The sequence below is a fragment of the Equus asinus genome, chromosome 24 (assembly GCF_041296235.1).
Source record: "Equus asinus isolate D_3611 breed Donkey chromosome 24, EquAss-T2T_v2, whole genome shotgun sequence".
NCBI classification, from domain to species: Eukaryota; Metazoa; Chordata; class Mammalia; order Perissodactyla; family Equidae; genus Equus; species Equus asinus.
This window is the reverse complement of record NC_091813.1, coordinates 54,724,122-54,747,473: the sequence shown is the minus strand read 5'-3', so window position 1 is coordinate 54,747,473 and position 23,352 is coordinate 54,724,122. Positions and strand designations below refer to the sequence as shown.

The 23,352-nt window shown below is 36.3% G+C and overlaps 1 protein-coding gene across 9 annotated transcripts in view; it reads left to right on the top strand.

The window, feature by feature from the left end:
• TBC1D32 (TBC1 domain family member 32) overlaps window positions 1-23,352 on the top strand; it is a 178,783-nt gene that overhangs the window by 84,330 nt on the left and 71,101 nt on the right. For 8 of the 9 annotated variants that reach the window (XR_011497821.1, XR_006519202.2, XR_011497822.1 and 5 more), the window contains 2 exons: window positions 732-848; window positions 11,415-11,503. Coding sequence is in view for 6 of the 9 variants with exons in the window: in XM_044757205.2 (XP_044613140.1) it covers window positions 732-848; window positions 11,415-11,503 (206 nt within the window). In the remaining 3 variants the exon portion in view is untranslated. The remainder of the gene's footprint in view (window positions 1-731; window positions 849-11,414; window positions 11,504-23,352) is intronic. The other variant, XM_044757204.2, reaches the window with a different exon arrangement.

The window sequence follows — 23,352 nt, the reverse complement described above, 5'->3', positions numbered from 1 at the left end:
AAGAAAGGTGTCAATTAGTAAAGTGCCTTGAAAGTCACGCTAAGGAGCTTAGATTCCTCGTTTATGATGGGCAACCACTGCAAGCTTCTGTGCTGGGGATCCAAAGAATGAATGTGCCTGAGAAAAATATTCAGATTGCTTTTAGTAAGATGAAATGAGAGTGGGAGCTTAAAAATTTCATGGAGAGATTGGCGTGGTAAGATTGCACCAGAAAAGGAGCCGGTTTTGATAGGAAAAACCATGGCTTAAAAAAATTAACTATAATTAGGTTAGTTGGATTTCCAGCGAATGCAGGTAAAGGGTAAAGTTAGCCTGTGACCTGCATGCAAAGGTATATAGAATTTATGACCTTGCTCCAGAGCCCCTATGTATTATTCTTTTATGTTTTCTTACACATCAGCTATAACTGTGCAAGCAATGAGAAAGATGGATCATTTCGTTTTTTTCTCAGAACCAAACTTTTCGAGAGAGACATTTTAAAACATTTTCCAATTCTCATGAATGTTGTTAGAATTGTTATGATGTGTTGTCCACACATAGATTGTTGATGTTAACTATTGTCTACTTATCATATATGTATGTGTTTCAAGTTTATATGGATTAATTAGGCTTATTTGAAAAATTAACCCTGGTGGTCATATTGCTATAAAGCTTTACATTAGTGACTCTTCTGTGGATGTGGTGAGAAAAAAATGATCCCTTTAAATGATCGTTTTCTTTCTGCCTCCCAGTCTTTTCTAGCACTGGTGAACTTGTTATCTTATCCTGCTGTTTATGAGCTGGTAGGCAATCAAGATCTTCCTAATAAAGCAGAATATTCTCTTCGTGAAGTCCCAACGTGTGTTATTGTAAGTCATTTTCTTTTAGTGCTGCTTTTTGAGATTTGTAGTAAAAATGCAATTTTATCAGGAAAAAAGGAACAGTGATGTCATTTAAAAGGCAATTTGATTTATTTATCCATGGAATATCAGTTTCTGAATTATTTGTGAATGGAATCTTTGATCCAGGCCACCCAACAGTCATGACACCTATCGGAATACTAGGTGAATGCTCCCTGACCAGGAAGGAGATTGGCAGAAATAGAAGCTTGTGTATGAATGATTTTTAGATGACCTATGTTATTAGTCACACCAATGCTGCTCTTTTGTTGGCTGGGATAATAGGAATAAACTGTATCCAGGGAGTCTAATACATTTTCTCGTGATATTTTAATGAGCTACATATACTGCCCCATGAGGGCAGTATATACAAATTTATTTAATATGAGACTTATATTCATACTCCCGGATGAGTAACTTGTCTTTATCAGAGATATTTAGTTCCTCGTCTTTGGGTAAATTTATGAATTAAACACACATTATTATATGCATATATAAATGTATTAGTAAAGAATTATTTGATTAATACTGAAATTTCATTATTAATCATTACTTTTTATTTTCTGGTTACTTTGTCCTGTGTGTTATGTCTTTTTACATGGTTTTGCTCTTTTGAATATTTTTAATTCTTGTTAACTCCAAACATTTTAATTTTTTTAAACTTTCTCTACTTTGGGAAATTTTTGATAATTTGTATAAATGAAATATGAATATATGTACTTTTATCATTAAACTTGTAATTTATATTCTTTTTCTTGAAGTGTTCCTATTTTACCTTGTGCTTACTTGTGCCTTGGACACTTCTTAAGTAGTTTTATAACTGGTCGTTTATGTGCCTGTCTTCCCTACTACACTGTGAGTGCCTGAGAGCAAGTAGGATATCTTAGTCGTCAGTAGCATCTGGCACATAGTAGGCGTCCAGTGAAGGGTTTTTGAGAATATTCCTAATATTACTACCCTTAGAGAAATTGGTTATGGAAAACAAGTACAAATGAGTTGCATTGTTTAATCTAGAACAATGGCTTGGATGTTTGTTCTCTTCCGTGTCCGTGGGTAACTCCAGTGCATATCCAAAGACATCTTTCCACTTAGGGAAGGATTTGTCTTTTATTTAGTCTTAAAACACTTAACTGCAGACGGTTTTGTTGTTCCCCCTCTCCTGATGGCGTTACATTTTAACCCTGTAGAAGAAGCACTGCCCCCATCATCATTTAAGCATGTGTAAACTTTCCTTTTATAACAAACAGAGAACTCCCTTGACCTATCTGTCTTCTTTTAGCTACCATCTTATGGTTTTCTTTTTTGTTTCCTCGTGAAAAGCTTCCTGAAAAAATTGCCTAGACTTGAAATCTCTGCTTTCTCTTCTCTCAACTCTGGAAGCCACTGTGATCTAATGTCTTGCTTGATTACTTAACTGAAATTCTTCTGCCAAAAGTCATCAGTAAATATATAATTCTCTAATCCAATGGAACCTCCTCCCTTCCTTTAATTTAATTTCCTACCTTGCAGCATTTGGCACAGTTGATCTGCTCCTCCTTAGGGTCACTCTCTTCTATGATGATGACACTACTTCTGGTTCTCTTCCCACCTCTCTGGTCTCTCCTGCATAGTCTCGTTTATGGACTTCTCTGTCTGTCTTACATACTCCGGATTGATCTCATCCAGTTCCGTTCAGTTGTACTGACAACTCTCTGACTGATATCACTCGCTTGATTGCCAGATTTCTACTAGATAATGAGCACCTGGAAAAATTACAGGCATCTTAGTCTTCCCATGTCTACAACTGAATACAGTCATGTGCCACAAAATGATGTTTTGGTCAATGACAGACTGCATATACGGTGTGGTCCCATAAGATTAGGACCATATAGCCTACGTGTGTAGTAGGCTGTCATCTAGGTTTGTGTAAGTGTACTCTGTGGTTTTCACACAATGATGAATTCATCTAAAGACACATTTCTCAGAACGAGTCCCTGTCATTAAGTGATGCATGACTGAATAGTATTTTCTCTATCCTAAATCATTTCCATTTTCTGTTTTTCTGTCTCAGCAAATGGCACCATTGTCCACACAGTTGAATAAGCTAGAAATCTGAAAGTCATTGTTGACCCCAAATATGCAATTAATCACCACTTACAAATTTTCACCTTCATGGTATCTTGGTCGTCTTTCTTTTTGTGTTCCTGTTAAGACCACCTTAGCTCAGACTCTCCTTTCCTATCTATATTACTTCATTGAGATCCTGACTACTCTTTTTCTTCCGATCTTAACCTATAATTTATCCTGACACTAGTTTATCCTCAAAGTCGTCCTTTAAAAATGAAAACCAGTTGCAGTCATTCTGTTGTTTAAGATCCTTACTGATTTCCCTATGCCTCATGCATATTCCATGTTCCTTTACATGGCATGCAGCTTCTCCTCATTCAAAGTCCCCTTTTTTTCTCTTTTCACCTTCCACTCTCTAGCCTTCAAGGTCTTTAGACAAGTTTCTTTCTTTCTCTGGAGTCTGGAAGGTATATAACTTTGCTTTTTAGCTAGATAGCACCTGCTCATTCTTCAGGACTTATTCATGCTTCCCTCTTTCTGTGAAGCCCTTACTGCTCTTCCTCTTTGGCCACTTTTCTAGTGGGTTCCTCTTAATGTACTTTCCTAGTACCTTGTCCATGCGTAAAGCATAACGTCAATTATTTTATAATTATTTTTGTATCTTTTTTGTTTCTACTAATAGACTGTAAGATCTATGAGGAGAGAAACTGTATCTTATTTGTCTTTTGCCTTGAAAGTCTAGTGAGTTGGGGTTTTGGGGATTTTTGTTTGTTTTTACTACTGTGAGCTTGGTAGGTTCTCAGTAACCTTGCTTTATTATTTCTTACTGGCTAGACTCTTAATGAGTTGGATTCTTCTTAGGCTGTCTTCAAAAGGATTTAATTCAATAACCTGTTTTCTTTGAGAGTCCGATGGCAGGAACCCTAGGAAGTTATACTGAGGAGATGTGTGTGCGTGCTTGAGTGCACACAGGCATGTATGTGTGGGCTTTCTTTACTTTCTTTTGTGGACATTTTAAACTTAGGTTAAAAATACAGTATAGCGAACTCTCATATACCCATCACTAAACTTCAACTTTTATCAACATTCAGTAAGTGTTCTTCCATCTGTTCCCCCACTATATTCCAGTTTCCTCTCCTTTACTCCTGCCTTTTTTTTTTTTTTTGAGAATTATAATGCATATTTTGGGCATAATGTCACTTTATCTGTAAATAATTTAGTATTCACCTCTAACTGATAAGGGCTTTTTTTATTTGAATGATCGCTCTGTAAACCATGGTGGTTTGATCATATCTGAAATATTAGATATGATCTCTTAGTATTATCTAATATGTAGTCTATATAGAAATCTCCTTTGTTGTCTCAAAGATGTCTGTTTTGCAGTTGGTCAAGTCATGATCCAAGAAAGGTTCACATGTTGTGTTCAGTTATTATGTCATTTAAGTCTCTCTTTTTCTAAAACAGCTCTCCCTCCCTATTTATTTCCATGCCATTGATTTATTAGAGCAACTGGGTTATTTGTTCTGGGTTACATTGATTCATTGTTTCATTAGGAGCTGTGAAATGGTGATTGTAGTTCTGTCATTCTTTTTTATTTAACTGGAATGATTTAATAAAGGAAACTCTGAAATACAGTTCTTTCAGGAATGGCAGAATAAATGCTTGACACTCTCTATTTGTAAATTTTTAGAGTAATGAATTAGTGTTCTAATAATCTCCAAAAGGGATATTTTATTATCATTATTATTATGAACTTCTAGCTTTTACATGTGTATGTTTCAATCCAATGCAATCATTATTGCTTTTGATGATCAAGATCTTCCTTCTTTGGCTACTGAGTTCTTTTGACATGTACTTATTAGTGTTTGATATTTTGCTTTCTTGCTTTTTCTCATAAGATGTTCCCAGCTCCATTGTGTGCTTTTTCTGTATCAGGCCTGGAATCAGCCATCTTCAGAATCCTTGTTACTTTTAGTAGGACATGCAATTTGAAACTACAGGCTGAGAACTAGGAATGTTTCACTGTTTAGGTTTGTCATTATTTCTAGTCCTTTCAGTGGATAGCCAAGAGGAATAAGTTTTTTTGTTTTTTTTTGAGAAAAATTAATCATGATCCCATGTTGATATTTTTTCTTACTTGTTTATACTTATTTCTTTTCTATTTTACTAAAAAGCTTGGTTCCTAAGGACATGAACAAAATTACTTATTTGCTTTCTCATACAATGTACATATAATAGTTTCAAAATAAAATAAGATTAGTGAATGCATATTGACATTTCAGTTAGTTTTGTCACCAGGTAGTTACAATCAAAATACTGTGCTTTAAAGTTGCTTGAAGTAAGTAAAGCTTTACTTTGCCTGATTATACCACTAATTTGATAGGTAGGTTTGTTTCCGAATGTCTTAAATTTAGAGTTGTTTTACTTTTTTCTTTTGTCTTAGTTGTCTTTTAATTTATAGAAAAATATTACATGATTCCAGTATGTGGCAAGATATATTCACGGAATGTGCTTACATTATTAATCCCCACTTTCCCCTTACATATTTTGATCTTCAATATAATAGCCACTAGCCACATGTAACTATTTAAATTTAAATTAATTGCAATTAAAGTTAAAAACTCATGTCCTTTAAGTACTATCAACATTTCAAGTTTTCAAGTGCCCACTAGCCATATGTGGTTTAATGGCTACCACATTGGATAGCTCAGATAGAGAACATTTCCATCATTGCAGAATGTTCTATTCTATAGCACTGCTCTGTAGCTAACAATTTTAATTATTTTTTTGTTTATCATCTGCTATCTCTTTAAAAAGCTTATATACATTTTCTTTCCTCCCAGATTTCTTAAGCAAAAGATAGTATACTATAAACTGTCCTACCCTTTGCATTTTTTTTTTTAATTCTATATCTTTGAGGTTACTCTGTAGCAGTACATAGAGCTCTTCTTCATCCTTTTTCACAGTTGCATGGTATTCCATTGTGTGGATGTGCTGGAGTGTTCATCTAGTCATCTCTTGGTGGACAGTTGGATTCTTTAAATTTTTTGCTATTATAAATTATGCCAAAATTAATAACTTTGGCTTATTTATATTGCATTTCCCAGTGTGTCTGTATTTTTTTCTATTGCTGCATGACAAATTGTTACAAACTTATCAAATTAAAACAATTCCATTTTAGCTCACAGTTTTGTAGGTCAGAAATCCAGTACTGTGTGCCTGGGTTTTCTGCTCAGAGTGTTACAAGGCCAAACTCAAGGTGATAGCCAGGCTAAGTGCTTGTCTGGAGGCTGTAGGGAAAAATCCATTTCTCCATTCATTCTGACTGTTGGCAGGATTCAGTTTCTTGCAGTTGTAGGGCTGAAGTGCCTGGTTTCCTGCTGGCTGTCAGCAGGGGGCTGCTCTCAAGGCTTTGTCCTGTGGCCCCTTCCATTTCGACAATGTAGAACCTCCCTCATGTCGGATCCCTCTCATGCTTTAAATCTCTCTGACTTCTGTGAGCAGCAGAGAGAACTCTTTGCTTTAAGTGGCTCATGTGATGAGATCAGGGCCACCTTGATAATCTCTTTTAAAGTCAACTAATTAAGGACTTTAATTACATCTGCAAACATCTCTTCACAGCAGTATCTGCTTTGGTGTTTAAGGCCTGAGGGTCTTGGGGCCACCTTAGAATTCTGCCTACTGCAGTATCTTTGGACTAGATTTCTAGAAGTGGAATCACTTGGTTGAAAAGTACATTCATACATAATTTTGGTATATATTGCTAGATTTCCATCCACTGAGAGTAATCCTTCTGCGTTCCCATCAATAAGCTGTTATAGTGCCTGTTTCCTGACAGGCTTAGTAAGAGGACTATGTGATTAGAAGTTTAGATATTTGTCTGGCAGGAGAGAAGTGTTAATTTATATTTTCCTCATTATGAACAGAACATCTTTTCATATGTTTAATGGCCATTGACTTTTCTTCTTGTCTTAATCTTCCAGTTTATTTTTGTTATTTTTGTGTGTCCTTTTGTGAATTTTAAAGATTCTTTATATTTTAGGGATATTAGGCCTTAACTTTTCATGGTTTTGTATCGGGTATCTGCCAAAACTCTAGGTCCTGCGAACAACTCTTAAGTTCTGCGAGTGACGCAAAATACTCTCTCTCTCTAACATATACAATTTTCTCTTGCTTTTCAGTTTCTGTCACTTAACTTTCAGTTATATAAGTGGTGAATTTAGGTAGGACTGTTTTGGTTATTGGAGAAAGTCAATTCAAATTAGTTTCAGCAAAAGAGGAAATTTATTGATTTACGTAAGGAAATTTATTGACTTAGAACTTCTGAGTCTAAAAAGACAGCTGCAACTTTTTATGAGTCACAGGGTAAGAGATAGCTAGGACACGTGGATGCCAGTACAAAGGACAAGAGTAATTCGTGTTCTTAGCAAGAAGTGATAGTTGATTATAGTTCCCTCAGCATAACTGATGAGTGTGAATTGTGAATTAATCTATGGGAAAACTTTAGTCAGAGCTGACTAAAAGTGGAAATGTTCTGCCCTGGGAATCTGTGAGTTCCTCATCTTGAGTTATTCTTGGTGGAGATGTTGTAAATCAGGTCCAAGAACCTATAGGATGGTTGGAATACATGATCTTTAAGTTCTTTCTCATCGTGAGAATTTATGTTTGCAGTATTTAGCATAATTCCTGGCACATAGTAAATGGTTAATATAAGCTAAATAAAACGTTTGTGAACTTCATTATGCCACAGCTGCTAAAAAAAAAAAAAAATCCGAACGAATAGAAATAGAACTTCAAACACAGTCAGGTGCACGTGTGTGTCTCTCTCTGTGTCATTCCCGCCCCGATCTTTTCCTGTTATTGCTCTTTCTCTCCGTCTCGACTTTAAGGAAAGGCATACAACATAGTGTAGTGGTTAAGAGTTTGGTATAATGGCTAAGAGCTTATATTCTGAAGCCACACCGCCTAGATTAGATTCCTGATTCTGCCTCTTACAAGCTCTGTGACTTTGGACAAGTTAGACCTTAGTTTTCTCTTCTGTTAAAAGAGGATAGTAATGTTCTTGTCTCAGGGTTGTTGTGAGAATTAAATGAAATATAAAAGCTTAAGTCATTGCTTGGCAGATGATAAATGCTATATAATTGTTTACTATAATTATCATTAGTATTTTCTCCTCCAGATGCTATCCTCTGTAGGAGAGGGCACGGGACTACCTGTCACTCTGTGCTCACGTCTTCACCATCTCCCCTTGTAGGAGTTTCCTGGGGCTGCCATAACAAATGACCACAAACCAGTTGGCTTAAAACAGCAAAAATGTATTCTCTTACACTTCTGGAGGCCAGATATCTGAAATCAGAGTGTCACCAGGCCCACATTCTGCCCAAAGACTCCAGGGGAGAAGCCTTCCGGTTCTGGTTGTTCCAGGCATTTCTTGGCTTGTTGCTACTTAACTCCAGTTTCTGCCTCCATCTTGACATGCCTTCTCCTCTTTTCTGTCTTAAATCTCCCTTTACCTTTCTCTTATGAGGACACTTACGTTAGATTAGGGCCCACTTGAATAATCCAGGATGCTTGTGTGTCAGCATCCTTAATTGAATTGCCGCTGCAAAGACCCTTTTTCCAAATAGAGTGACAGTCATCGGTTCTAGGGATTAGGATGTGGACGTGTTTTTTGGTGGGAGGTGGCCATGTAACTCACTACACCACCAAACAGGAGAGTGGCATTTTTTCCTACCTCCCTGCTATAGACTGAATGTTTGTATCCCCCTAAATTCATCTGTTGAAAGCTAATCCTCAGTGTGATATTTGGAGGTGGGGCTGTTAGGAGGTGATTAGTGCCTTATAAAAAGAGATCATCGGGCGCCTTGATCCTGCACTGCCCAGCCTCCAGAACAGTGAGAAATAAAATTTCTGTTGTTTACAAACAACCCAGTGTATGGTATTCTGTTATAGCAGCCAGAATGGACTAAGGCACTCCTTACTCTGAAAAACCCCAAGGAAGGACCTTAACAGGCTGAGTTTATTTATGGATGTTCATGGGCTAACCGGTCACAAGTCCCACTCCCTAGTAGTGCAGGTGCAGGAATATTTGACATGTGGACCTATCCTTCACCTTTCACTTGACCCTTTCTTGGGTAAATGGAGTCAGATAGCACAACATGGCCATTGGGACAATTGTAAACAGAGTAGGCACTCAAACATCTATGTATTTATGGTGTATAGATGTTCCTTTGTTTTCCCAGTCTTGGTCTCATTCTGGCCTGCTGGATTATTGAGCATATCTCAACCTGGACAACATCCTTTAAAAAGACATAGAGTTTCAGCCTACTTTTTGCAGGTCCCAAGCCTTACTTGCACTAGCTTGTTGCTGGGAAGATGCTGCTGTATTTAGGAAACTGATTGGCTTATTGACCACACATTGAAGTGCTTAGAAACTGAAATTCTCTATTAAGACAGGCTTCCCAAGAGTTTCGTTTTCTTTCCTAAGTGGCGATCCATCAATGTAATCTTCTTTGAAGAAGAAATTATTTACCGTATGTTCTCTAAAATTGCATTATCGTTGATAGATTGCTGCAATCTACTCTTCCATTAGCTTGTTGGCGATACATTCTCTGTCTCTTTTATTCTTACAGTATCTAGTATTTAGGTTCAGAGCTAGAACTTTAGAGTCATGAGGTGTCACCAGCTATCAGAAAGTCTGAGCTTAGCATTATATTCAAATAGCTGTGCAAATTCAGTCACCTATACTAGTATCCTACTGATGAAGAGAAATCTATAGTAATTCTTTCAGAAACTACTATGCGTGCAACTAACTGGCAGTCTCTCTCTTCTCAGGTAAGAGAAAGCTAGTGATACATAATCAATTCTAGATTAATCTGTGAAGAATAGCTATGGTAAAAATAGTAATAATAATAGATCATTTCTTAAAAGGTACTATATTAAGCAGCAAAAATATCTACATATTTGAATAACTATAAGCAAACAAGTTTATCCATATGTCTGTTGCAAAGACTACTTAATAGTATCCAGGTGCCTGGGCAGAGCTCTGTGGCTCTGTCACTGTAGCTAAATCAGGACTGTCAGAATGGAGAAATTAGAAAAGAGAGGGAGAGAGTAGTGGGACAATTATTGAGAATATGAATATGAAGCTGGGAGTATGAGTGAGTTGCTTAGCTCATGCTCTATCATAATGTTTGAAACAAGGAGTGCCCAGCTAAGAACCCGGCAACGATGACAGATTATTGTAGGATAGCAGTCTTGTGCTAGTAGTATTTACACATTTTTACAAGATATCTGTGGAATAGTAAATGCGTTCCTAAGTGTTTGGTTTACACTTTTACTAGGCAAGTTTATACAAAATCCAGTTTTTACTATGTTTTGATAAGTATTTTTCAAATATGATTTTGAGGGACCCATTATTTCCTCCTCCTTTCTCATTCCCCTGCCTTGTACTTATTTGACGATATGACGTTTGTGCTATCATCCATATAGACCTCAGTAAATATTACGTGACTTTACTCCCTAGCAAAACCTTCCTTCTTTTGTGCTATTGGTCACAGAAATATCTTGAATTTAAACTCACTGGAGGGTAGCAAGTCTCTTGGTCAGGAAAATGAGCGATGACAGAGACAAGTCTATTTATTTGTGGATGAATAAGTTTCTTAGGCCTGAGTCCAAAGATGTACACAAAAGCAGGCATTAGAGAAAGAAAGATTTTTAGAGAGTGCTCAAAACTGTGTGGTAGGCTTAAATTGTCAGTGCTTGGGACTACTGGTGGCACCTGAGTCATCAGGTTTTCTCTGCACTTGCGTCATGATTTTTAAGTCTGGCTATACATTGCAACAACTTGGGGAGCTTTTGAAAGGATATTAATGCCAAAATCATCCCCCCAGGTGTAGAGACTGTATTGGTCTGGGGTAGAGCCTGGATATATATCTATTTATCTCCATATATATGTTTGTTAAATTTCCCTCAGTGGTTCCAGTGTTCAACTAGGGTTGGAAACCACTGATTTACATGAGCAGAGAATATCTATTAACAAAATCTCAAGTAGTGACTAGGTAAAACTGTTCAAATGCACTGTTCATGCTTCACATTCAGAGGTTTCATCTTTGTTTTTCAAAGGAGTTTACGTTTTTTAGCAGTTTAATCAGTATTTAACTGGGTGCGTAAGCTGCTCACACAGTACCAGAGTGGAGTATGAATTAGTGATTTTCCACTTTGGCTAAACATTAGATGACTCATTTCAGGAACTTTTACAAATCTTAATGCCCCGGCCATATCCAGACCAGTGAATTCAAAATCTCCAGGAGTGAGACTCAGGCATTTGTAATTTTCTTTTCTTTTCTTTTTTTTTTTTTTTAACTCTCTAGGTGATTCAAATGTAAAGCCAAGTTTGAGAATCACAAATCAAAATAAGTATTTGTTGATTTGGTTTTCTTTAAATGATTTCACTCAAGCGTAGTCTCACTTTAAGTCTTTCTTTTTCAGGATATTATTGATAGACTTATAATTCTGAATTCTGAAGCTAAGATTCGTTCTTTATTCGACTATGAACAATCACACATGTTTGGACTGAGGTAAGGTGCTAAATTTTGCTTGAGATATATTTTCTGCGTTGCAAAAACAGTTAAGCATATGTTCTGTATACTTTCAGAAAGTATTTAAAGTAAGCTAATTTTTGAAGCATGTTTAAAGGTAATTTGTTCTTCCTGTAACATTATGGACAAAATAAAATAAATGCTAGCCATTAGGTTTTTACATTATGGCCCTTGTCTGCATTTAGGTTCTGTCTTATTACAGTGTCTTCCACTTTTGCCTGATTTACTGGAGACATTTTACAGACTATTCATTTCACTCAGGAGTCAAGTGGGGCTTCCCTGGGTTGGTCTTTGCTTGGTCTCCTGTGTAGTATAGTCTTGGAAGAGGCCTAGAAATGGATGAATTATCTTGAGGCCCAAATTTTGCTCCTTGATGTTACTCATTGCTCTTTAACTTCAGTTTTCCCAGGCTTTAAATCTTTCCAGTTGAGTTTATTTTCCTTAACATTTTATTCAGCATGTCAAATGCAGGGCCATAAGTAGAGGTGTTTGGGCTACAGAGACTCATAGAATTCTTAACCTTTTAGTCCTATTTAGACATATAACTTGCCTCCCTGTCTATAAATTACTGCTTTTAAATGCAGCTGAATTAAAGAAAATTCCCATTTTCTTAGATTTGTGACTTTTTCCCCCCTTTCTACTAGCAAAGTAACGTTTTTAGGCTTGAGGGGAGGGGGATCAGAGATAATGCTCTACCTAAGAAATAAAGCAATTACTTCTCTAAAATTTGAATTCTCTGATGGCAGTATATATTGTAGATCTTACACTCAAACTCTTTTCTTTCTTTTACCATTCATTAGTAGCTGAGCTTCATTTTTAGACTTTCTAGTTCAAAGAAGGTAGAAAAAAGCTGCAGCTGTTGTAACTCTTTGAATGGTGTGCCCTTTATCTCAAAATATATTTTCACATTAAATTTTAATTTTCCATGTATAGCATCAGATATGTCAAACAGTGTTGAGGAATACTAGGAAAAATCCATACAGTGGAACCTCCTTTTGCATAGCAAGTATATTTCTGAGTTTTGTAGTTATAGAATATAGATTTTGGCCTCTTATTATCGATACATTGAGTGAATTTCTTTTTTTCTGTATGTTTTCTTTTTTTTATAGAATAGTATTTTTCTCTCACGGTCTTCTGGTAAAAAATTTAACAGTAATATTTTAAGTCATGTAAAAAGCAATCCAAGAAGTAAAGTCCTCCTGGGAATAAAATGTTAATTTGCGTATTGTGTGCTTTCTCATAATATCCAAATGGAGTCATTCTGTCCTACGCTAGAAAATTTGCCATGCCATTGTTTGTACATACAGTAGAGTTGTGCAATGTAGTGTTCAGCAACATGGACTCGAGTCAGACTGCCTGCTGTTTACTAGTTGTATGAGTTGCATCTCAGTTACCCATCTATAAAATGGAGGATGGTTATATTATTTTCCTCAGAGTTATTGTGAGAATTACATAGGAAAACTTAAAGGGGCATGCAGCAGTGCCCGGCACGTCGCGAGCCCTGTAAACATTTAGTAAGAGATCTAGTGGTAGTAGGACTTCAGGAGTTTCTTTATACCTACTTGCTCTATACTTCTTTTTGTGTTTTACTCGGAAATGTTTTGTTTTTGTTTTTTCAGCATCCCAGTAGTTTTTCACATGCCGCCCAGTAATTTGCTATGTTTACAGTATCAGCATTCAGACAAAGAAAATGACAAAACCACTTTCTTAGGGAAAGTTTATCTTTTATTTTATGTGTCTTTTAACAAGTTTTTCTTTGGCGGGAAATTCATTTCGTTGTATTTTGAAGTTCATTTTCATGAGAATATTTAATTTAGTTGTATTTGTAAGTCACACATTTGAAGTTAGATAAGTTACGTCCGTTTTTCTACTAATTTCAATGTAGCATTGGTCATTGAGGTGCGGTGGTGATCATTTAGATCATAGCTTTGTATTGTATAAATCTTCTGCTTCTGTGTGTTTTGAATTCTTACCCGTATCTCTTTCTTTCACTGCCACAGTGTGTTGGTTTGTTTCTAATTGTACCGTCATCGTGCCGTTCTCTTCAGTAGATCATCTCATTAATGTGTTTCACTTCTACATATAGCTTTGCTTGTTCCATTCACTTTATTTTTTCTGTGCTTCAAAAACCTAAGAGGAGCATATGGGTTAAGTTTGATCCAACTTCTTTAAAAGATGAGGCTAATATAGGGCTTAAAGAAATGTGGATTTTTCACTTTTTGACAGCATCACATTCTATTTAAATTTCTGAATTTTTATTTTCCGAGGTCTACTTATGAATCTTATATTTTAAGTGATTAACATACAAGAAGGTTGCTCCTTTGAATAGCTCTCCTATCCTCTTTGTTTCCACTTCCAACATATGCTTTTCTACTATTGGTATCAGCGTGCAGACATGCCTTCACCTGTCCCATCTTAACAATGAAACAAACAAAACACACTCCAAAAGAAACTCCCCTTGACCTTACATCTCTCTACAGCCAGGATCCTGTTTCTCTGCTTCTCACCATAGCAAAACACAGGCTGTCCCCACTTTCTCACCTCTGCTTACTTCTCAGCCCACTTAGATTTGACATTGACTCTGTAACTCTGTCAGAACTGCACATCCTACCCTTCTCAAGGTCACTTGTATTGTCTGTGCTGATGAATCTAGTGGATTCTTTTTAACTCTCGTCTTACTGTGACTATAAATAGCGTTTGATATAGTGGACCATTTCTTTCTGTGTGAAAGTTCTCTTTGCTTCTCTGATACCACAGACTCCTATGGCTGCTGTGTCTCCTCCTTTGCATTCTCCAAGCAACCTCTGAATGTTGGAATACTCAGGACCTGGTACTGGGCCCACTTTTTTCTATACATTCTGCCCCTGGTTCATCCACTTACACCTTCACCTTTATCTGTATGCCAACGGATACCCCAATTTATGTCCCAGCCCAAATCATTATTCTGAGCTCCCAGACCCATATATACAACTCCGTCTGGACATCTCAATTCATACATTTCTCAGACATCACAAAATTAACATGTCTAAAACTAAACTCTTGGATCTACTCCCATAAAAACAAAATAAATCTTTTGTTTCCATCTCATTAAGTGGCCCAACCATCTATTCAGTTGCTCAATCCTGAGAATGACCTTAACTTTTCTTCTTTGCTTTTCAAACAGTTTATCTTTATTGTAAAGAAATTAACCAACTCAGGAAACTAAATTTAATAAATTAAGTGAAATTCCTCCTAATTCTGAAAGTAACATTGTTAACATTGAGGAAAATCATTCTAGACATCTTCTATGCATATACAGACAGAAGAATAGATAGAAATACATTCTTTTATAAAAATGGAATCATAATATAGTTTCCATTTTAAATTCAAACTGAATTTTATGGAAAAGAGAAAGGAACCCTAGTGACACAGAAGGAATTGTTGAATTTCAAATAACTTTTTTCACTCCAGGGGTTATTATTTCCCCAGAGATTCCTCTGAGGTTAAGAAAGAAGATTATGTAAAACATTTGAAGTGGTGTGAGCATTCCATTTCACTTTTAGACAGTACTGATTGACTCTGCTGTGAAAGATGAGGACAGTAATCCTCTCATTGGCCTTCCGCCTTCCTTCTATCCACCTGTGTTAGAAGGGTGTTCTCCTGCCATTCTCTAACCTGCCTTCATGAGTCAGAGACCCTGTTTTCCTCTCTACTCAGGAGGGAGATTAAGCTAATCTTGGTTTCTTCATGTAGTGACATAAGACATGCAATACTTTTTATATATGACTGCAGAATCAGATTTATAATTTGTAAGCTTACTCTTCTCTATTTACTCAGCCAGTATTTATTGAGCACTTATGCTCTGTGCTAGATGTGGTTGATCTAATGATGAGTAAATAAGATGTCTGCTCATTCTCTTTAACCTCACTGCCTAGTGCGGGATTGGATATTAAGATAGTGAAGAAGCACATCCTTATAAAGCTTCCCACCTTCCCTTTTTAAATAACTGGCAATTGTAGACTCCTTTACGTGGCTTTCAAGGAGCTCCATAATATTTCTCCCCCCTCCTCAGCCCGAGCTAATGCTCTGGGTAAGTTAGTCTTCTTATCTCCCTCAAGCATAGTGTTTATTATTGCCTCTCTACCTGTTTTTTATGTCTTGAATATTGCCTTCACTTTTGTCTTCTTATACAAATTTGGCTCATCCTTCAAGGCAAAGCTTGCTTTATGAAATACTTCCTCCATGACTTATTATAGCATGCTCCGATCTTGTCTTTTTCCTGAGTGTCCTTTGCCTTTATGGGCATTCCCACAGATTTAATATTTAATATTTCTCCCCCAGCTAAAACTTAAACTGCCTGAGGGAGTATTGTATTGTTTTGTTCTTTTTCTTTACTTTCATGCCCACCACATTGCCAAGTACTTTTTAGTTATTTGGTTAAGGTTTATTTGTTAAATTTATTAATTGATTAAAACAGTTGCCCGGAAACTTTTTTAAGAAAGCTGTATATTTATTGAATATTTTGAGTTCACTTTATTTTCCTGAAGATACTATCTTTTAAGGACACAGTTAAGGCACAATGGGTTCTTACCCTCTATAATTTTTTTTATTAAGGTATAATCAACATATAATCTTATATTAGTTTCAGGTGTACAATGTAATGATTCAATATTTATATATGTTGTGAAATGGTCACCACAATAAGTCATTTTAGCATCTGTCACCACACATAGTTACAGAATTTTTTTCTTGTGATGAAGACTTTTAAGATTTACTCTCTTAGCAACTTGGAGATATGCAATACGGTATTATTAACTGTAGTTGCCATGCTGTACTTCACATCTGCAGGGCATATTTTATAACTAGAAGTTTGTACCTTTTGACTCCCTGCACCCATTTCGCCCACTCTTCACCCACTGCCCCTCCCCCCACCTTGGGCAACCACTAATCTGTTCTCTTTATCTATGAGCTTGTGTGTGTTTTTTTTAAAATCTATGTATAAGTGGGATCATATGGTACTTGTGTTTCTCAGACTTATTTCACCTAGCATAATGCCCTCAAGGTCCATCCATGTTGCTGCAAATGGCAAGATTTCATTTTTTATCACTGAATAATATTCCATTGTATATGTACCACATTTTCTTTATCTGTTCATCCATTGATGGAGATTTAGGTTGTTTCCGTGTCTTGGCTGTTGTAAATAGTTTTGCATTGAACATGAGGGTGTGTATATCTTTTCAAATTAGTGTTTTGGTTTTCTTCAGATAAATACCAAGAAGTGGAATTGCTGGATCATGTGGTAGTTCTATTTTTAATTATTCTTTTTTTCCTTTTTTTTTTTTGGTACGATTTGCCCTGAGCTAACATCTATTGCCAGTCATTCTTCTTTTTTGCTTGAGGAAGGTTAACCCTGAGTTAAATCTGTGCCAGTCTTCCTCTATTTTATATATGGGATGCCTCTGTAGCATGGCTGATGAGTAGAGTAGGTCCACACCTGGGATCTGAACCTGTGAACCCGCGAACCCAGGCTGCTCAAGGTGAGCAGATGGAACTTTAACCACTCGGCCATGGAGCTGGCTCCATATTTTTACCTTTTTGAGGAACCTCCATACTATTTTCCATAATGGCTGCACCAATTTAGACTCCTACCAACTAGTACATGAGGGTTCCATTTCTCCACATCCTCGCCAGCACTTATTTCTTGTCTTTTTGATAATAGTCGGTCTGACAGCTCTGGAGTGATATCTCATCATGGTTTTGATTTGCATTTCCCTGATGATTAGAGATGTTGAGCATCTTTTCATGTGCCTGTTGGCCATCTGTATGTCTTCTTTAGAAAAATGTCTATTTAGATCCTCTTCCCCTTTTTTAATTGAGTTGTTTGTGTTTTTGCTATTGAATTGTATGAGTTCTTTATATGCATTGGCTATTGACCACTTATCAGATATATGATTTGCAAATATTTTCTCCCGTGCTGTAGGTTGTCTTTTCATTTTGTTGATCTCCTTTGTTGTGCAGAAGCTTTTTAGTTTGATGTAGTTCTGCCTGTTTGTTTTTGCTTTTATTGCCTTTGTTTTTGGTATCAGATTCCTAGAACTTTTGATCCTGCCCAAGGCTTAGCAGTTTAAGATTTTCTTAACCATCTTTAAATTATAGGAATGTTGTGCTCTTCCCTAGAATATGTTACTTCAATATAAAAACTATTATTGCCTGAAGAATTATGTCATCATTTGATATTGTTTTCTTTATATCAAACTACAAATTAAGTTTTAGTTACAGACTGTAGAATTGCTTAATTTTAACAATTTAAATCTTTTGTAGTAATTCTTAATTCAATGTACATAGTAAAATTTGATATGGTTAAATAAATGCTAGTATATTTCTGCTAAAACCTATTCCTTCTTCATTTGAAACTCTAGTGTAGCCTATTTATTGTTAATCTTCTTCAAAACAAAACTCAGGAGTCTGTGCTTTGGAGAACAGCCTTTGAAATGATCACTTGCTGTTTCAGTTATTGTTTTACATTTATCCACCACCAGTAAATTTTATACACAGTAGAGTGAACAGTTTTATGCGTAACACTCTTCTTTATAAGTCTGACCTCTAAGATGATTTTAAGAGGAAAAGTAAAAAATACATTTTTGTTTTTCAATTTAGAAACAGTCTGGTTATGTTAACAAACGTAGACAGGTGTTAATGTTCCATCACAAGAAATCCCCAGATTTTTCTCAGTGACCCAGATGCTAACTAGACTTAAATCTGGTTAACATTAGTAATAAATAATTTTAAAATTTTCTTAAAATATTTTTCTTATATCAGAAATAGAATATATTCTGTCTACAAAACCATCTACACTTTTGAATTTGTATACATGCATGCACATACATACATATGCATGTATGCAATATTTAATTTTATCTTTTTTTTTTTGAGGAAGATTAGCCCTGAGCTAACATCTGCTGCCAATCCTCCTCTTTTTTGCTGAGGAAGACTGGCCCTGAGCTCACATCCATGCCCATCTTCCTCTGCTTTATATGTGGGACACCTGCCACAGCATAGCTTGTCAAGCGGTGCCATGTCTGGACCTGGGATACGAACCGGCGAACGCTGTGCCACCGAAGTGGAACATGCAAACTTAACCACTGTGCACTGGGCTGGCCCTAATTTTATCTTTTAAGTTAATTTGAAGAAAATAATCAAATGATCTATTACTCGTTGAAGACATAAGTAACTGATTCAAAATTCTCATTTAATCAAAGAATTCCTGTTTATATATAATAATTAGAAAATAATGAAAATAAAAGAAAACAATACTCATTATTCTACGTCTTAAAGATAGCTACCATTAGCCTCTTCATACCCATATTTTTCAGCCTTTAGCAGAATATATTTTTTTGAAAAATAGTTTTATTGTTTTAAAACTGCCTTTTTTACTTATTTTAAATTATCCCTTCATACCTATAAATATTCATCTATACCATAATTTTAAAGGACTGAATGATATTCCAGTACATGGATGAATCCCAATTTTCTGTCTTTAGACATATAGGTTATTACAAAAAATTTTAATACATCTTTATACATGTTTCTGTGCCCATAATTATTTTTTTACAACAAATCCTTAGAAATGGAGTTTCTAAGTTAAAGAGCAGGCACATTTTAAAACCGTACCTATTTGTATCGGCCCTGTTTTTAAGACTCATTTTACTTGACCTCTCTGTGCCATTTTACATTCTGCCCACTATGGACACTTTTTCCTTTCATTCAATTGTTCATTCATTCAGAAAATATTTGTTGCATCCCTACGAATTGCTGCACTGCTAGATATGGTCTTTTGGGGGCATTTTGTGACTTTTCTCTCTTTTTATTTCTGGTTCCTTTTTGTCAATCATTTTTGCTGATTCTTCCTCCCTCTACTACCTGCCTTTTCAGTTGAATTCTCTTCTAGAGTATGTGTTCAGTCCTTTTTCTATTTTTTTTCTATATTGGCTGCAATTATCGCTTATTTACTGACTAACTCTATATCTGTGTATCTGTCGCTAAGCTTTCCCTTGATCACATATCCAAATTTTATTGGACAGTTGGATCTGCATACCATACAAATTCAGCACACTCAGTATGTCTAAAACCTATGCTCTGTGTGTACTTAGGGAAGTCCAGACTAACCTCTAGCTTCAGGAGATCCCGGAGCGCTTTCTAAAACCAAGATAGGAATTTGGTACCTAGACAAAGGAGCAGGCTCTCCGCAGCCCCTCCTCACTCTGCTGCTCTTGTAGAGTTTTCTTGGCAAACTGACCCTGCTCGTCTTTCTCCTCTCCAGATATGGTTATATGTGTACCAGAACCTTTAAGCTCCAGACTCGGAGGTGCAGTTAGTGTGTGTGCGATTCATGTCCCGTTCTGGGTTTTGATCAGGAGGCAGGGAACTGGGCATTGCATTTCTGCCAGCTAGTTTGTCTGTGCTAATCAGAAGGAAATCTTTTATGTTGGGTTTTTGTATTATTTGATTAAGTAAGATATACACACACCCAATGTATTTGATTACAGAGTCTGTAAAAGTATAACTTATGGGGTTTATGGTAATGCATACATGGAAGTATTTAGAATGTTAGTAGCAATGTGTTGATTCCGTGTATTCAAGGAAGAAATACTAGGAAAAAGTGGCAGGGTAAAGAGAAGGGGCTTGTGACTGCAAGCAGGAGGTAAACAAAGAACATGCTTGGAATTCCTTCAAGTGGAGATGAATGCCGAGACTAGAATGCACAGAACCATTCTGGGTGCCCTGGATGGGTGCCCTGCTCATGTGGCCAATATGATGATAATGTTTAAAAAGTGACGTGCCGAGTATGTAGTAATTAATAACAGGATTATCATTCTTCTAGTGGTGAGATTTGATTTGGGTTATTAGCAAATCCTGGGGGATCTACCATATTCAAGATACATCCCCAAACAAGTGAGAGGATTAGTCCCAAATTTCAGAGATTGTTTTATTCCTTCAAGTAGTTCAAATAAACATTCACGTTAAGGAGACACTGATTTTTATTTCCAGAAATGAATTGAAATTCAGAGATGTTTGGTTGGATTTTTAAGATAAATTTCTATATACCATCCATTAAAGACATGAATTCTTTTAAACTTCTGAATGGATATTAACTTGGCATTACCTTGCCTCAAGTGGCATATCTCTGATTTGAAATTCTAAAGTTCAGAAAAAATTTTTAAAAGCTAAAATATTTTTCCAGACTTATTTGCTGTCTGTCCGTGATCTTACCTGAAGTGATGTGAGACTCTTTATGGTCTTTATTTAGCCTGCCTAATTTGAATATCAGTATCTTTTGCTGGAGAAATATTAATGTGCTTGATTATGAGGCGTTGCTCCAGACTCCGTGTGCACTGTAGTTTCTTACTAAATGCACAAAAATTCTGAATTCGTAGTCTTAAGGTTTGCAGGTAAGGAATGATAGACCTTGACATCGTGACTTTGTGATTCTTAAATAACTTAGGAGTAAAGGCAAGGGGCACCAGGGGAAAGAGAAATCCTATCCTGTGTGGTATTTGAAAATCCAGCTTTGCAATGATGTAAAATACCCATTTCCACACTAGACCGGGAGGCTCCCTTTGCGTCTGAGGCCAAACGGTGTCTGTATATTTCTTGTCGATAGTTGGGCCTGAGGCTCAGCTGCAGAACTCTTAGCGTCCAGGCTCACACAGGGCATAGTGGGCTCTCCTCAAGTCGGCGCTGATGGGGAAGCTCACAGAGGACTCACAGCGTGTATCCTGACCACGTTGGTGAAAACAGTCTAGCCATGGACTGTTCCTTTGATTATAACCAGGTTATGTTAGTTATGCTTATTAGTGCATACTCACAGATGCATTAATGTCTCCTGGAGAGCATCAACACTTTATGCCACTGTGTGTAGTGTTATAGTGATAAATTGGATGTCTAAATTATTTGGGGTTATAGAATGAAACATGTTAAGAGCATTTTTTTCTGATGCATAAGAAGCCCTCAATTAGCATTTTTATATTTTATGATATATATAAAACATACAACTATATCATAAAATTTAAGGTCAATAAATTTGACCTGAATTTATAGGGTCAATATAAACTTAATATTAATGTTATATTCTTACTATGTATATAACAATACATTGTTATTTATTAAGAGTGGTAACCAATTACAGTCTTAATGTTTAGCAAGAAATTCTGCAAGTCTTAGGAGTCTGGTGACCCTGGTTAACATTTCTTTGCCCTGACATTCTGACTGAGTATATTTTAATTTGTCCACCTCCCACTCCCCCTCCCCCACAGCCCCCACTCCCTGCCCAGAACCCTTCCATTTTTGTAGGTAATAATGTCAGTTTCCTATGGTTAAACCTAAATCATTTAGCCAGGAAGAATTTTATTTCAGGTTTCTCACATAAACAAGATAAACTCTTTTGGGATATCAAATTGCCATTTAAATGTTTTATAACTTCTTTGCCCAAAATATTTTTATGACAAAAATTAAATCATATTGATTCAGTTTCATTACATTAGAGAAAAAATTTAATAAGGTAAAAAGAACTCTTTTCTTTTTTTTTGGTGGGGAAGATTGGCCCTGAGCTAACATCTGTTGCCAATCTTCCCCTTTTTGCTTGAGGAAGATTGTTGCTGAGCTAACATCTGTATCAGTCTTCCTTTATTTCATATGAGATGCCACCACAGCATGGCTTGACAAGCAGTGCTAGGTCCACGCTTGGCATCCAAACTGGAGAACCCCCATTCACCAAAGCAGAACGTGCGAGCTTAACCACTACTCCACCAGCCTGGCCCCAAAAGAACTCTTTCTAAAAAGACAATTTAAAGCTTAGAAAACAAATAATACTTGTTCATGTTTTATCTATTTGAGCAAAAGCAAAGGACTGAGTGAAAGTCCAGATTCTGTGGCTTAAATTTACTTTCCACTTCAGCACAGTGGCTGTATTTATCTTTTTTGGCAGAACAGCTAGAGAAGATATTAGTTTGTGGTCTGTGTGATGTCTACCAAACACTATTTTTTATTTATTTTTATCAAAGTAGTAAGTATACCTAGTTAAAAAACCAAATAGAATGGGAAGGCTTTTAAGGAGGAAGAGTGCTTCTCTGCCCATCCTTCCCCACTCCCAGGTCTCGCTCCTTAGAGGCGGCCGCTTTCAACTCCTTGAATGGTTTCTTGGTATTCATCCCCACATTTTTAAATAGCATGCATATTCTACAATTGTGTCTTGATTTTTAAACTTTAAATTTCATCCTTCATCTTTAGAGATTTAGAAGCTTAGGATTTAGATTTCCTCTGCCCACCCTCTCTCCCTGCTGTATAGTTTTATCACAATCTTGATTAAATCACCACTGAAAGTTTACACTATTATATCTATATAAATATTACTCATTTATGGGCCAATTTGTGTACTATGACTATATTTCCTTTTTCCTACTTTATTTTTCCTGAAGTTAATAATTGCATGGTTTTTTCCATTTGCTTCATTTCCTATATATCTACTAATGTATGCCTGGACTATCGTAAAAAATACCCTGCTCCCTCTGCTGCTGCGTAACACTCATATAGTGCTCATTATGTCCCAGGTACTTGTGTTAGTTTCACATTTAAGTCACTTAATTTCAGAATAACCCCATGAAATAGGTACTCTTCTTATCTCCATTTTCACAATTGACTTACCTGAGCCGGAGAAGTTAAGCCCATTTGCTTAAGGTGACACTGCTAATAATTAATGAAGCTGGTGTTTGAACCCAGATAGCCTGGTTCCAGAGAATATAATTCCTGACCTATACATTATCCTGCTTTACAACATAAATGCCAAGGTAACT